A 15,527-nucleotide genomic window follows, 5' to 3' on the forward strand; every position below is an offset into this window, starting at 1 on the left:
GAAGAAAAAAAGTCGAGAGCTAAAAAAAACCAAAACATGATGTAGACAAGTCAAGAGTTTCTCAAGATATAGCCAATGATGGTGAGGGCAGTTCTGTTACTGCAGGTACCCCCTCAGTCCCTTTGGTCAGGGTATCTCTCAGGATCATAATGGCACCAGGACTCCATTAGAGCATGAAAATTGGAAATCCAGTTGTCAAGTCAGTGCTTCTCCCTTGCAGCAGTGCAAACTATGAGCCCCAAAAGATGAAGTAGCTCATCTATCTTTTTTTTTAAGAAAACGCCAATCACTCAGCCCTCTTTTGTGGTGTGGCCATTTCTGTCCACCTGTGCTGGATGTTCAGTGTCCTGTATCTGGGTCCTATCCTTCTAAGCTTCACTGAATCTGAGAAAACACTACCCAGGAATCATATCAATCTCTGGACTTCTAGACATCTTCTCAGGATGTGTAATATTCCTTCTTGCAAGCTAATTTTGGCAAAAGAGGTCCTGTGACCAAGCTGCCTAAGCTTTGATTAATGCAGCTCTTGCAAACTCTCCAGCAACACAAGCACTCTTTCAGATGACTATATTAACTGCTCCAGATTTTATTCTGCTGAGAAAAATTCCCTACAGTATTTCAAGCTGTATTTCAAAATCCACATCCAAACTTGTTTGTGACTTGCTATCTCTGTATTAGTCTCAAGAGACTTCCACTAAGGTGAGTTGAATTTTTCCTACAGTTAGGAGGCAGCATAGACAAATATGTAGAAACAAGGTTCTGTAACAAAAAGTTAAATACATTCACAACCAATGGAAATCATAAAATATTTATTGCTTCACAAAGAAAAAACAGAAAAAACTCCATTAAAAAGATTCTTAATCTATTTCCCCACACCTCTGTCCATCAGGCACTGGCAGGTTTATGCTAATAGCTGCCCTCAGATTAGCCCAGAAAAGGGCACGCTTGCTCCTCTCCTTCGGCCACTCCAGGTAGGTTCGCTTTGCCATGAGAGCCTTCAGCTTGTGATACCTGGCAGGGATAATATACGGAGGGATCGGCTCCAGTAAAATGAGGATTAAGCTGTTGGAATTCTCACTGAATAATTTGTGATGGGCAAAGTACAGCTCATAGTGACACCACTCACTCTGCACAAAGTTGGGAGACAGCACAAAGATCGACTTGTAGCTCTTCTCAATGCAGTTAATGATGTTCTCCACAATGCTCTTGCCGGGGACAAAGTTTCTCTCGTGATGGCACAGTTGTACACAGCCCTCCCCCTTCTCCAGGTTCGGGATCAGCTCGTTCTTCACCCACAACGCATCCCGCTCGCTGTAGGAAATGAACGCATGGAACTGCAGAACGGTCTCCTGCTCTTCGGGGTGGTTGTGCCAAGCTCTCCGCTTCGTCTGCGTCCACTGCCACGTCATCCGCGCGTACCACGGCACATCCAGGTAGATGCACAGAAAGGCCACGACAGCCACCAGCACCAGCGTCAGCAGCAGAGCTGTCACAAGCAAGAGCATTGTGTTGCAAGCCAGTTCAGACAGGTGGAAGTCCTTCAGCTGCGTTCCCTGCCAGTCTTCTGGGTACTCACACACGTACGCCGCCGGCCAGCCAAACAGCTTCCTCCCAGACTGCCTCTCCAGACGGATAAAGTCTTGCAGTTCACAGGAACACTTGAACGGGTTGTGCCCGGCTTGTAACTCCCTGATCCGCGGGCAGCTCTGGAAGAAGTCGGCAGATGGGGTGAGGATCGAATTCATCTCTACGTTCAGGAACTCCAGGGACGTAAAGCCACCGCACCCTGGCAGGTCAGCCAGCCTGTTCAATGCCAGGTTCAGCTCTTCCAAGGACTTCAGCTCAGCCATCTCCTTGGGGACACTGGTGATCTGATTGTTCTGCAGGTGGAGTTTTTTGATGTTGACTGGCAAGCACTCAAACACGGCATCCATCAGCTGATTTGAGGACAGGTCCAACTCTGTCAGAGACTCAGCCCATTGGCATTGCACATCAGCGGCATCGTGATGCAGCAAGTTGTTGCTCATGTCCAAATATTTCAGCGATTTCATACGGCTGGTCATGACGCTTACCTTGTAAAGGCTCTCAAATTTATTCTTCTGCAAGATTAATGTCTCCAGTTGAATTAATTTGTCACATTCTTGATAAAGTAAATCTGTTAAATCATTCTTTAAAAAATTTAAGTACCTGAAGGGACTGTTGGACGAAGGACACAGCATATGTATCATCTCTGATTCAGCTATTGTCAAGGCTGCAATATTCATGTCTGCAAATATTATGTATAGAACATTCTGTAAGAAGTACAGATCTGTGATTAAAACTTTGGTTATTGTCAGTGCTTTCATAGCAGTACCTGAATAGTCAAAGTCATACTTTTCGACGTCTGACAATTGTGTTACATTGTTAATACTGAAGTATTCAATAGATGAGTGCCATACAGTCTGAAAAATTTCCATAAGAGCATTCCAGTCCACTGACACATTCGTCAGTGTCAGATTTTGTAACCTGGAGCCTCGCCTGAAATTAGATAATAAAGCTACTAATTGTTTTACATTGTCATTTGTGATTTCTGACAATGATAGGCTTTCTGTAGTATTCTGTATCACAACCCAGTCAAAACTAGCTTTGGACTGATGACCTTTTGTATACAGGAGTGGCAGGCTCTTGATTTTTTTGTCAGAACCATCTTCCGGAAAATTATTAGAAACAGGGGTAAAGAGTTCATTTTCCACAGACAGGCTGACATGGTTCCAAAATGTTAATGCAAACAGACACTTATAAAGAAAAAAGTTTCTGAGAGATCTCATATTTTCTGTCATACTGGTTTCTGGATCCTTGGAAATGCTCAATAGTTTTCTTATCTGTCTGTCTTTGTTCTAGTCCTGTAGTAAAACAAAGAAAAACAAAACCAGATTTTATCACTAAGTGTCTATGCAGGACCCATCATAGAGACTGATATTTTTAAGACTCCGATTTCTCATCTCTCCCTTTGACTCAAAAGGCAATGAAGGCACCTACTGTTATTCAGGAGAGGCATTCTTTATTAAAAGAGCACCACTGAAATTTCTATTTGGGAAATACACTGTATTTAATATACAATGAGTCTGTTTCTTACAAAACATGTCTAATTTCATAGGTGACTAAAATTTGCTGCTTACTTACAGAATTACTGCTGTGATCCAATGTATTATGAGGACTTCCCACAACCGTATAATACACTTTGATCAAAGAGTACAATACTGAGGTCCGTATGGTCATCCTCTCCTCAGATTCTCTCTTGAAGGATATGAATTAGATTCGGAGACATTGTTCTTTAAATAGACTCATGAGTATATAACCTGGACTGAAACACACAGGATGGAGGTTCAAGAGAGTGATACAAAATCTGAATGTCTTTAGGTAGCTGAGACTGGTCATTAGTGCTTATTTTAGCTGGAGAGACCAGCGTGGAGAGTAGGACGTTCTATATTAATGCTATGGGAAAGTCCACAGAAGTGTTCGCTTCTTGTCTGGGCTTGAGCATCTCCTCAATTTAGACTCTGAAAGTGGGGTGTCCCCATGTCTGATTTTTTAGCGTACCCAGAGGGCACCAAACACTCACTGAAAATATTTGCATGCTACAGAAAAAAATACCAGTTGTAGAACCTCTGTACACAATATCTAGCCCTGCTCTAAGGACACTGACAAATGTCTCTGTCGTGAAAGAGGTTTATTTAAACACAATTTAAAGAAAATCATAACTGTGGCTTTGCTTTTACTGTCCCTAATGAAGGACACTTTTTCTTTCTGGATGTAGGAGTTTAGGGTAGCCAGCCTCCCTCTGTTTAAGTCAGCCATTGTGATTATTGACTTAAATCTCATTTCAGATATTGCCATAAATGCATCAGAATGCCTTTCTGAAAGAGGAACTGGTAAGAACTTAGGTAACATTTTTGTATGTGTAAATCTTGACTTAAAGTTGTTTTCCAGATCTCTGAAATATTTTTGTTTCCTCAGAACATTCTTCCCCACTTCCTCCCCTTACTTTTAAATAGTAGTTGTTATTGTCTGAAGCTTTCCATAGTCCTATTCATGACCGCACTGGCTTTCAACTTTCCCTTGATATTGAAATGGCTAAATGGTGAGTTTATACTTCTAGTGACTCTACAATGAGACAGTAATAGCTGTCACTTGTTGGACTAAAGCTACACCCTTGAGGACTACATCCTCTGTACCATTAACCATTCCACAAGCTTTCTTAGAATTACATTACTGGGTCTAAAATGTCCATTCTCCTTGAACTAACACACCCAATATTACAAAATCTCAACAGTACAAAAAACCCCGCAATAAACCAGTCCACTGAGTTCTTATTTTGTAAAGAATGCATGAAAGTAAGCTTGGAAATAATCTAGAAATAGTGGGGCAATATGGCAAAACTTTTCCAGACTTTTTCCAGATTTTCACTTGAAAAAATTATATGCGGTTTTACCATCATAGCCCTCAAAAGGCATTTGGGTATGTGTAGAGAACAAAAGATAATCAGCATCCTCTATCCTGTTCTTCCGATTGTTTGGGCAGCACTACTAATGTGTATATAATCAAACAAAATATGTTTCTTCAAGAGAAAACTGAAAAAAAAAAAATCTATCTTCAAATCATTATGTCTTCTTAGGACAAAATTTCAGCAATATCCCTGGATCCAGGGACTAGGTGCAAGAAGGATATGATTCTTCCCCATGTGCTTCATCTTCTTTCTCATTCCTATATCCTGGCATTCAGTCAAATTATTTATGAGTATCTTCAAACTTTCTTTAGAATATCTTATGAAGCAACAAAATTAACAACAGTTATAACACATGACCCGTGATTTGGGGCTAACACTGGAGAAATTATCCTGTATAGTCATATCCCTTTTAATTCAGAAGTATCCTCAGGTCTTCAAACTTGACAAAAAGATCATTATCAAGATACAAGCAGAGAAGCAACGCAGTAGAGTGAGCAAACCAAGATCATAGTGAGAAATTGTCCCACTGTTTAAAGAGCAAGAGAAGAGAACAAAATTTAGGTTTTAAGAGTTTTTCCAATATAAATTTGGTATAAACTGACTCAACATTCATGTAAGAAATGTACAGAATGCACTGAGCTATGATGGTTCAGTATTAAGGCATGTGCTTCGCAAGTTATCGGCACAACACAAAAAATGTTAAAAATACATCTTTCACATGGATGAAACATATCATCAAATTAGACACATTCCTGAACTGTAGAGAAACTACCTCCATTAAATCACTGTGACTCCCTTCACTATGGGAGTAGTGCTAATACAAAGAGACTGCTATTTGGTCACCCTCTTTGGATAAATTTCCTGAACATAAGCAACTTTACTCTCATTTCTTACCCATACACTTGAAAGTACACCATACACTTGCTAAAAACCCTCTGCGGAAAACGTGGCTCGTTTTCAAGTAAGACACAGTATATAGAAGTTTTCACTAAGTAGCAACCACGCGAAATCAATAAAACATAAAGTTTCTCACCAGCAATCCCTGCTCTCCGAAAAAGCAGAAAATGTACTCAGGAAAAGACAAAAAGAAAACTTCCTGTAACTCTATCCTACTGTGTGAGAATACTTAGGAACGCCCAAAGTTTTTATATAAATGTTTGTGCCATCTACTGACAGTTTATGAAATGACATTGCTTTCCTCTCAGATGTATTTTCCACATACAACATTACTGTAATTTCCCCACTAGTTAATGATTATTGAACTTTGTGTTTTAATGCTTTGCAATGGATTAAGCAGGGGAAAAGAATGAATCTTTTTACCAACTTTCTGCTTCATCAAATTAATGTGAAAATAAGTTCTTCTTCTGAGCAAGTTTTACACTGAAATCCAAACATTATCCTCTCTGAGCTTAATAATGATCTAAGTCTGTACACATTATTCTGATATTTTTTTTTCCATTTAGCTATACCAATTTAGTTGTCAAGTTGGGATCAAGGCTGGTTTATAAAAGTCCTCTTCGTCTTATTTTAATTTCTATTTAATGGGAATAGAAAAATAATCTCTCTCTCCTGTTCCAGCAGTGTTGTGACTGGGTTAAACAGTGAACATGGAAATAGTGGGTGGGGTCTTTCTTTTTGTTCTCTTTTTTTTTTTTTTTTTTAAATTGAAACAGAGCAGTGACTTCCACTTTGGTACTGAATGCCCAAACACTTGGGTTATTGTCCTGGCAAAGACATAAACCAGTCCCTCTATATTTCTGTACAGCGTCAGTCAGAAATTCCATCTTAGCTTGAGATCTAAATGCAGAACTGCCACATTACAACCTACCTTTCTGGGTTAGCATACCATAACATATTCATGATTTAACATTTCAATGATTCAGGAAGCAGAGGAAATTATCCTAAAAATTACTTTTTTACTTTTAATTTATTCAGTACATAATATTTCCTTTCTCAGCTTCAAGTGAACAGAGGTCATCCAAAAAAGGAAGGGAAAGATAGGACAGGTAGTAGTAGTAAGTGACAGAACATGGACAATTTATATTGTCTGCTGTTATGTCAATGAGCCTTGTGGTGCTACGATTCTCTATGATTCTATGATTCTTTCTCCATTTCTGGCAATACAGACAAGAGTATTCACAGCTGGTTTCCAAATGACACCTTATAATGTTGTTACATACAAACCTCACCACTGCCCTTCACTGGAAAGTTTTTGCTATCCATCCATAGCATGAGGTAAAATACTATGGTAAGTATTGCTTCCACCAAACATTCACTCCTGTTTTGGAATATAACAGTTTCACTGCTTGAATATAACCCACCTATTACTCTGATGAATACAGAACCAGACGTATGTTTGGTTAACATCTAATAACTGCCGTAAATCAGAGACGCTTATTCACGAGTTAATTAAGCAACAGTATGAGCAGGTCACTGGCATAGTCTGAGGTCTCCAGTTCTTCCCACATACTATAAAGAAAGAAAAAGCATATGTTAAACAGCAAATTTACCATTACCATTAATTGCATGCCATTAGCCCTCATATTTACCACTCAGGTTTACCAGTGCAATCACTGGAAGAGGATGAGTATATTCCTTAAATGTTATGCATACTTCTGTGTTTTGTTAAAAGTAGCCAAATGTAGTTGTTTCCTTCCATCTTTTCTTTATCTATTTATTGAAAGGCAAGTATATTTTCTGAAACCCATTAGAAGATGACAACACTCAGAGTAATCACAAGCCAGTGAAATCTGAGATGAGAAGAAGTGTTCAATCTCTGTTGCTCATTCATTCCAAACCCATTTGCAATATTACTAGTGAGAAAATACAAGTGAAATTAATTACTGAAAAGTGAAAAAAAAATAGAAAATGCAAATGTTAAATTCAAGAAAGTAATTTAGAAACCTGGGAAACGAATACATCATTCTATCCCAATAGACATTTACGCACTTATGTTAATTTTATTCTGAAGTAATAACAGTTGTTATTAATACTGTCTTGCAGTTCTAAAACCCACATGGCCTTGTACAGAATCTGCAAAACTGACAGTGTAAGATCCACTCTACAGTCAAAATTACCACCCATCATGGGGTAACCCAATCTCCAGCTATTGATATTCATCTATCGTGATTCCTCCTAAGACACCACCCTTACTCTTCCACAAGCTCCACTGAAAAGCAGAGAGAAATCCTTAGGGCCACTCTAGATTTCATTTTCAATGAATACATCTAAACATTAATAAATTAATCTAAAAGATGCTAGAACTACCAGCATGCCCTGATATGTAAATTCTCATTTAAATGCCTTCAAAATAAACTTTTTAATGATACAAACATTTGTTCTGCTACCACCTACCTTAATGGGAGACCTTTGCCTGATAAGCGTGTAAGTCACATAACATGATCTGTATTTGTGAAGCACACTTCCGAGAACCAGGGCTTTATTTTGTGACTTCCCATAGCAGCTCTCCTCAGTAATTCACAACCTGATTTATTTTGCTTCCTGTGGCAACAGTATTTCTTTCTTCGGCAAAGGAAGGCTAGCGATAGGATTCTACGATGAACTGGGCAAGTGCCTTTTATCACAGTTAAAGGCCATGCTTCGCCTTAAAATGAAGCAGCAAAAAGAGGAAAGGATATGAGGAATTAGACAAAAACCACAGGTTGTTGGGCAAGAGCCTGCAATCCACTTGTTAAACCAAGTATTTCTCGTGTGGTTGCGGGAGCCCAGTGCTGACACTAACTTACAAGAAATGCGTGTACACACCTCCTAGTTTCTTTAAGCGGCATTTCCTGTAAACACAGATAGAGCGAAGGTGCAAAATGGCATCTGAAAAGCTACTTAGTTAATTCCGCAGCCCCACGCTTCAGTAGGTGGTTAGCCGCAGCTCGCTGAGGAAGGATTAAACTTTCTACACGAAAAAAATGAAATTTGACGCCAGCTCAGTGCCTAGGCTCAGCGACTAGACATTTATACTTAAAATGCCTCAGTAAGAACGTTATCGCATCAGCGTTGCCGGATTTACCCCTTCTGCCTCCTCAGGCAGGACGCGGCGGGGGCCGGCCGCCCCTGGGGCGGGCCCTGCTCCACCCGCCCCGCTCTGCCTTGGCCGGCGGGGCCCGCCGCTCCCGCCGCCAGACCCCGGTGTCCGCCAGCCGCTCGCTCCGCCGAGCGGGGTCCGCGGACAGCTGGGGGCCGCGGGGGGCGATAATGGCGGCCGGGGCGGCTCTCCGCGGCGGGTCAGCGCCGCCGCCCCGGCCCGCAGCCTGGAGCCCGGGGGCGGCTCGGCAGCAGCGTGGGGCAGCCCCTTCGCAACAGGCGGCCGCCTCAGGGAGACGGAGGGAGAGCGAGGGGAGCGGAGCCAGCCCTCCCGCCGCCCTGCGGCCCGGCCGGCCCGCGGCTGCCCGGCCCGCTCTGCCTCCTCCCCCCGCTGCTGCCGACGTGGCGGGGCGGGGAAGGGGAAGGAGCCGGGGGCGCGTCGGTAAGGGGACTGCTGAGCGGTAAGGGGCACAGCGATTTCTTCTTTTTCTGCACTTTTGAAACTGGCTGCAGGCTCCGCACTAATAACTCTACCCCAGAGGGGATTTCGAAACGGAAAAGAACAAACAAACAAAAAAGGGGGGGGTGTGGGGGGGAAGCTGTGGCCGCTGCGGGTTTGAGGGAGCGGCGCTGCGGCTCTGCCCTGGGCGCGGGGGCCGGCGGCAGCGGCGCAGGGGCGAGCTGGCGGGGGCAGCGCGGGGCGCCCGAGCGGGCATCGCCTCCGCTCGCCGTGCCCGCAGCGTCCCGCGGGGAGAGAAGTGACAGCAGGCGTCGAGCGAGAGGGGAGCGCGGTGCCGCCGCCCAAGAACAGTTCCTCCTCGCGGAGGCGTTGGTCCGCGCCTGCAGGCGCCCGTTGGCGGCGGGGCTTTGCTTCTGAGGCGGGACGGACCCCCCTCCTGAGGCGGCGGGTCGGCAGGTGCCACCGAGCCCGGCCCCTTGAAGGGCGGCCGGTCCCGCCGCCCGGGTGAGGGCGGCTGGTGCCCGCGGGCGGGGTGCCCGCCTGCCGCCCGGCCCGGAGCCGGCCTCCGCATCTCCCTCCTGAGCGCTCTGTGGAGAGGAACCCCCTTCGGGCGGAGGTGTCGGGGCTGATGCGATCCGGCCAGTCTCACGCCTGACGGCTCGAAGGACGCCTCAGCCCCGCGTCAGGCCCGGCCCGTGGCCTCCGGCCTGGGGTGATTCGCGGTTATGTGCTTTGCCCCTGTGAGGAAGGTTGAGCTGACAGCTGCAGGGACCTTGGCCCGAGCGGCTCCCAAAGATGACCCAGCCCCGCAAAAATTCATGTGCACGTGTTATGTGTGATCCTTTAACAATTGTACTGGTGTTGGGCATTTTCTCATGCAGATCTAATCCCCGTGCAAAATTGCGATGCATGTGTGTACAGATTTTGCAGGTTTTCTAGAGGATCCTCATATGTGGCAGTGGAGTTTGGTTTACAAATACAAAAAATTTTCTTTAGGTGATGCTGCCCATCACAGTGAATATTGTTAATGTGGATATTTACTTACACTAAAGCATTTCTAATATTTGCTGTATTTCTAATGGAAAACTCTAAATACTTGTGTCAAATGCAAAGATTCTGACTTGTAAATGCATGTTTTCTAAAGATAATTGTTATAGTGTAAGCTAAAGTGTAATATAAGTGGTACCAAGTGCTTATTTATTTATGTTTCTTGTTCACTGATTCCAAATGCTATTCTTGGAATTGTTCAAACAGCTGATCTACATTCAAGGTAGATAAACAAGCTACTAAAGCCACAGATGTACATGAGTCTTTAATAAAATAAGACTTTAATAAAATACACTAATTTAAATACATGCTTCTCAGGCAGTTCTCTCCTAAATCACTGTTCCATTTTCCTTTTTGCCTTTTCTTTCTCTGTTCTTCAGTCTCTTAGAACCTCAGTCCTTCTTAACAGGTACAAAGCTTTAAACCATATTTAATTAATATGGGAGTCAATGAAAAGACGACATCTATGGAGAGAACTCTGTGAGTTTATTTTATGCCACGCAACTCAGCATATAGTCAAGAGCTTGTAATGACAACTCTGTCAAGGGTTGCCTTCTGAGCAGAGTGCCATGCATACTGTTGTTGCCAACAAGTAAGTGGTAGTAATCACTGTACCGTAATCCTTTTGGACTCTGCCAGTGCTGCTCCTTAATCAGCTGCAGAGCGCGCTCAATGGCCATTTATTTTCCTATCTGGATCTTTAGCCTGATGACTGCACAGCAGTGGAAAATACTTAGAAAAAGAAAGTTACATTGGAAGATGAGTAAATAACAGAAAACTGATTCGTAATGTACCAAAAAGAAAATCAATAACTGTATCTTATGGAAGCTTACCTTGACTTCAAAACTGAAGTTTAATCACACAGATGGAATTTTAGGAGCATGTGAGAAACATTGCACCCCCCCAAAGAGTAAGCCTTTGAGACAAGGGATGCAGAAATGGTGTGAACAATGAATGCTTCCTGTCTGTGAAATGCCTGTCATGTTCTCAAATTATGCACCTTCTCCAACACATAAATATCACCAGTTTTAGTCACACTGTGTTTGTCATCCTCTTCTCCATCAGTCAGCAGGCTATAGGAACCTGTGTATCTGGAAATAAGAAGGAGAGCAAGAGCTGCTTGACTGTTCCAGCTCAGATTATCCTGTTCTCCAGTGGCCTTTCATACACATCTGATAGGGAATGTAGGAATTAACCATGTGGAAGCTTGTATTTGACTTCTTCAGACAAATGAACATCCTTTCTCCTTCACCAAAGTGTATTTTGGAAGACAGTAATGCTGCTCTTTGTACTTGAGTGAGATCATGCAAGGTGAATATAGTATCGAGAGTACCATCGTGATACCAGTGCTGGCATGATGCATGTGCCACATGGCTCCATGCTTCAGGAGGCCTTACATCAAAGCTGTGTTGTTTTTCAGCAATAGCTTATGGTAAACACTGCATATTTTATAGTCATTCAAATGTTTATGGAACCTAAAAGACCTAATTTATTTTCAATATTCAGAATTGAAAATGTCTGAAGATGTTTGTGACGGCATCCCATCTGAAGAAAAATCTGAAGTAATGGAAATGCCCAGCAATGAGGTATTGCCTCATGAGTCAGTACCACACCTCGTGGAAGCTGAAATCTTGCATGAGTCTTCACAAGATGAACATGGACAGGCCACTCAGAGTGCCAGTAATAAACAGGAAGTAGACATATTTAGTAGTGAAAACCCTTTGACTGAAAAAATAATTGAAAGTCTGCCTTCCAATGGAGAGGCAACTGAAGATATGCCCACTGAGTGTAATGAGACTGTAAGCCTTGATGCAGAACCTGAATCTCATGAAACACAGCATGAACAAAGCAGTCCAGTAAGTAATACTTTCTTTTCTATAAAAGCCCTCCCCTCCCTGCTTTGTAAGGACGGAATTTTGTACAATGTACATAACTTTTTCACAAAAGCCTAGGGAGTTACATACAGAAAGCCTGCATGGGAATAAAATAAGTTAAATTGCGACACCAAGCTTTTGAATAATAGGAATAGTGGAATTTGTCTTTGCCAGTAAGGTATTAATTTGGTCTTTCTAGCCTGGTTGCAGTGAAACTATACCAGATCCTAAATCTTACTAAGAATCTAGTCAATTTTGTATAGATACAATACTCCTGTGATTTTTGTATCTGGCTTTCTGTACAAATCTGCTTCATTCAGTTTACAGTATGAACCTAGAAAAGGACAGAATTTAAGCTGCATATGCAGCACTGAATCTTATACTTGCTAATTTTCAAGTCATTGACTTTACAAAAACACAGTATGTTTCATCAGGCTTGGTGAAACAGCCAGTAGTTTTTGATTTGTTCTAGGCCAGTAGTTTCTGATTTGTGATCCACAGACCTCTGGGAGTCCTGTGAGTAACTGCAAGAAGTTAATAAAAGAAAACTAAGAAAACCAAGGGTTTTTACAGTCTATACAGCATCCAAATCCAATACACGTGACATAGCTGAAGATGTTGTCATCTCCACTGAAAAATGTTTAGGCATCCTCAAGTTGGAAAAGGTTAAAACACGTTGTTTTATTCCCTTCACTAGTGATCCCCTCCACAGGGGTCTGTACACTGCACAATGCAGAACTGTCTTGGGATACTTCAGCTTTTGGTTTTGAGTTGATTGTGGTGGGATGATATGTTACTGGAGACTTTCTTGAGACAACAGTTTCTTAATACAATTTAAATATGGAATACTGATTATCTCTTACTACCACACATTAATGTAACAGGTCAGCAGCACTTCCTCTGGCTTTGTTTTTATTGTACAGTTGTTAGGAGTTCCCTGTGCACATCTACTGGGTTACATCTCTGAGGAGACTCAGGCAGAGAAGCTTTAACTCTGGCTTCTGGTAGAACTCAGGAAGGAGACAGGTTCCTGCCTCTCCCTAATAATAGCCCTAATAAACGTGTGTGGCTTTATAGGACTGGGTACCTGAAGGAATATTAGGACATCTGTAAAGATATCTCTAGAGGTCTTAGGTGCTTTCACGAATAGGTGATCTGAAATAAGCTTCACATTCTGCTTTCTTGTGCACAGAAGCTTGAACACCATGTAATACCCAATCTATCATAATTTATTAAACGGTGGACTTTGTTGCCTGACAGGTACTTTGTGTTTCCTCCTGCCTTTGGAAAACATGAATTTTAGACAGTGGAGTAATATTTTTGTTCTTGCAGGCCACAGACTCCTCATCTAAAGCAAGTAGATGGGGAGCTTGGGGTACATGGGGAAAGTCTCTCCTGTCATCAGCTTCTGCCACAGTGGGTGAGTGTTCAGTCAGTAAAATACATGGAAATAAATTGTAATTTTAATGCGTTATTGGACATACTAATGTTGTATCTTTAAGATTCATAGACAGTTTTGTCCTGATATGCTTGGCAAGCATGATTTTTTTTTTAATAGGAATGACCTCCCTAAACTGTTGAAGCACAGAAATATTTCTTTGAGTCAGATTATGGACAAGGTATTAGGCTTGTTTGTAAAGTTACTGAGTTACCTCATTGTGTCTTCTTCACAGAAAGGATACGTAATCTGATACAATTACTATCAGCCAAAGGCTTATGGTTTTGGAAATCAAAGCACTCCACCCCAGATTTGTACACATGCATGTTTGTGATTTATGCACCATGACTTCTATCTATACAATATGAATTAATTTCTCGTAAATCATTCCAGCTTTCACTGACACTTAGCAAAACCAGACTTTAGAGAGTAGAACAACATATTGAAACATGGACCCTATACTCCCTCTCCCTATACTCTCATTTCCAATAGTATGTCACTACAAATGTCCTTGTGAAGACTTTAGGTAAAACCTAACCATTACACATCGAAAACTCACAGACGGAAAGTGAAGCATGAAAATACCTAGTAACCAGTGGGAAAGCATGTCTCATAAAACTGTAGTAAGCTGTTAACTAATCAGCTCTCATAAGGGATCCACAAAACACATTCAAAAGATGAACCTAGGAATTAAAATTAATTGCTAGTTTCCAAAAATAATGGGTTCAACAGAGATACTGGTTTTATGATCCCATATAAGGCTAAAAAATTCTCCTTATCCTCCTCTGTTTTATGGGCAATGATTTCTGTGTATTACTCAGAGAAGGAGTGAACTTCCCCTGTCCCCTCTTTTTTTCACTAACGCCCACACTCAGGAGTTCATAACTGCCTTTTCTTTCAGACAGTCCAACCAATTAACATATCCAATTAAACTCAGAATGGGTTTCTAAGAAGTCTTTAAATTGATATAAGTGAAGGTTGCCACTGAAAGGAGTGGGCCTCTCCAGTCCCAGCGATCTATTTATTCCTTCTCTTATGCTAATGGTAGCCTTCATGTAGTGATTTGGGGAGCTGTTTTATGGGACTGGTTTTGAAAAGTACAAATGAAATAAGAGGTGAATCTTCAGCTAGATCAGTTTGTGAATTCCCTAATCTGGCTCACCATTTGATCACCCAAATGCTACTGAATGGGAAATGATGGGAACATATGGAATATGCTGATGGGGACAAGGGCAGCTTAACTAGCTGTGGAACTGCATAAATGTTCTCAATTTGTATTTAACCTTAAAGCTTAGCGCTTCTCTTTCAGACTTGAAGAAGGGCCTCTGTGTCGAAAATTTTGCTAATTTTTTTTCCCCACGCTATTAGTAGGTCTAATAAAGGATACTGCTTTCACAGACTTCCACAAGCCTTGCCTCTCTTACATTCTCAGACCAACATAACAGCATTCTGGAAAGAATTTGACTTAGTGTCAATAACTGAAGAATAAAATATATGTGCATAGAAGTAATTTTACTGTTGATCAATTGGAATTGCAATGCTGATGAATTCTTCAGTTCATTTTTATAGTTGCCTCTACACAGTGAGTTTCTTGGAACAGAGTTCTTTCAGGTCATTTAGTTGTTGCCTGTGAGATAGCCATATTTATGTTATGTTTAGCTTTTGCAATAAATAGTATTCTAGCAAATGGCCATTCTAATGTTGTGCGTGAGTAATAAAATTATTTGTTACCAAACAGTTACTGTTCATGCGGGCTTGCAGTGGCATTCTCACAGTCTTCTGTTGCTTAGAAGTCTTGGCCTCCCTGAGAAATCAGTTTAGTGTCACGATGTGTATACGTTTTCTGTGGAGCAGTATGGCCATAGATATTTTCTTGCCCAGCTGACCTGAGCTTGCCTGAAAATGATGAATGCTGTTGGAAGAAGTTTGGGAGACAAACAAGAATGTGTGTTGTATCCCTTCTTACTGTCTAATAAGTAAACAAGACATACCTTTTTACAGCTGTTTGTTGCTTTTGTCTATAAAACCTGCTGTGAACATTGTATCTCTGTGGATTTCCATGGACTTCTTAATTATATGATCTGATTTTTATATAGGCCATATAACATCTTGGTTCATATACATTAAAAATTCATGCTGAATTGATACTGGCTTCTTAACAAACAATCTGACTGTATCAGCATC

The 15,527-nt window shown here is 41.7% G+C and overlaps 2 protein-coding genes across 4 annotated transcripts in view; one reads left to right on the forward strand and one right to left on the reverse strand.

Annotated features, from left to right (window-relative positions):
* Window positions 1–792: 792 nt before the first annotated feature.
* On the reverse strand, window positions 793–7,970 carry LOC141959612 (toll-like receptor 1). 2 transcript variants are annotated; one of them, XM_074903804.1, is made up of 3 exons: window positions 7,841–7,970; window positions 6,808–6,955; window positions 793–2,882 (listed from the first exon to the last, which is right to left on the reverse strand). In XM_074903804.1, the coding sequence occupies exon 3, from the start codon at window positions 2,817–2,819 to the stop codon at window positions 858–860; it is 1,962 nt and encodes a 653-aa protein (XP_074759905.1). In that variant the 5' UTR covers window positions 2,820–2,882; window positions 6,808–6,955; window positions 7,841–7,970; the 3' UTR covers window positions 793–857. The 2 variants fall into 2 exon arrangements, 1 of the variants encoding a protein (XP_074759905.1); XR_012633475.1 differs by lacking the exon at window positions 793–2,882 and adding an exon at window positions 3,194–3,343.
* A 541-nt stretch (window positions 7,971–8,511) lies between these two features.
* FAM114A1 (family with sequence similarity 114 member A1) overlaps window positions 8,512–15,527 on the forward strand; it is a 41,243-nt gene continuing 34,227 nt past the window's right edge. For both annotated transcript variants that reach the window (XM_074904653.1, XM_074904654.1), the window contains exons 1-3: window positions 8,512–8,985; window positions 11,538–11,887; window positions 13,238–13,325. In XM_074904653.1, the coding sequence (XP_074760754.1) occupies window positions 11,546–11,887; window positions 13,238–13,325 (430 nt within the window). In that variant the 5' untranslated portion in view covers window positions 8,512–8,985; window positions 11,538–11,545. The remainder of the gene's footprint in view (window positions 8,986–11,537; window positions 11,888–13,237; window positions 13,326–15,527) is intronic.

Source organism: Athene noctua, chromosome 4, assembly GCF_965140245.1.
Source record: "Athene noctua chromosome 4, bAthNoc1.hap1.1, whole genome shotgun sequence".
Lineage (NCBI taxonomy): Eukaryota > Metazoa > Chordata > Aves > Strigiformes > Strigidae > Athene > Athene noctua.

What these genes read in the sequence shown, in the direction of transcription:
- LOC141959612 (XM_074903804.1), bottom strand. Translation starts at nt 2,819, where the DNA reads ATGACAGAAAATATGAGATCTCTCAGAAACTTTTTTCTTTATAAGTGT.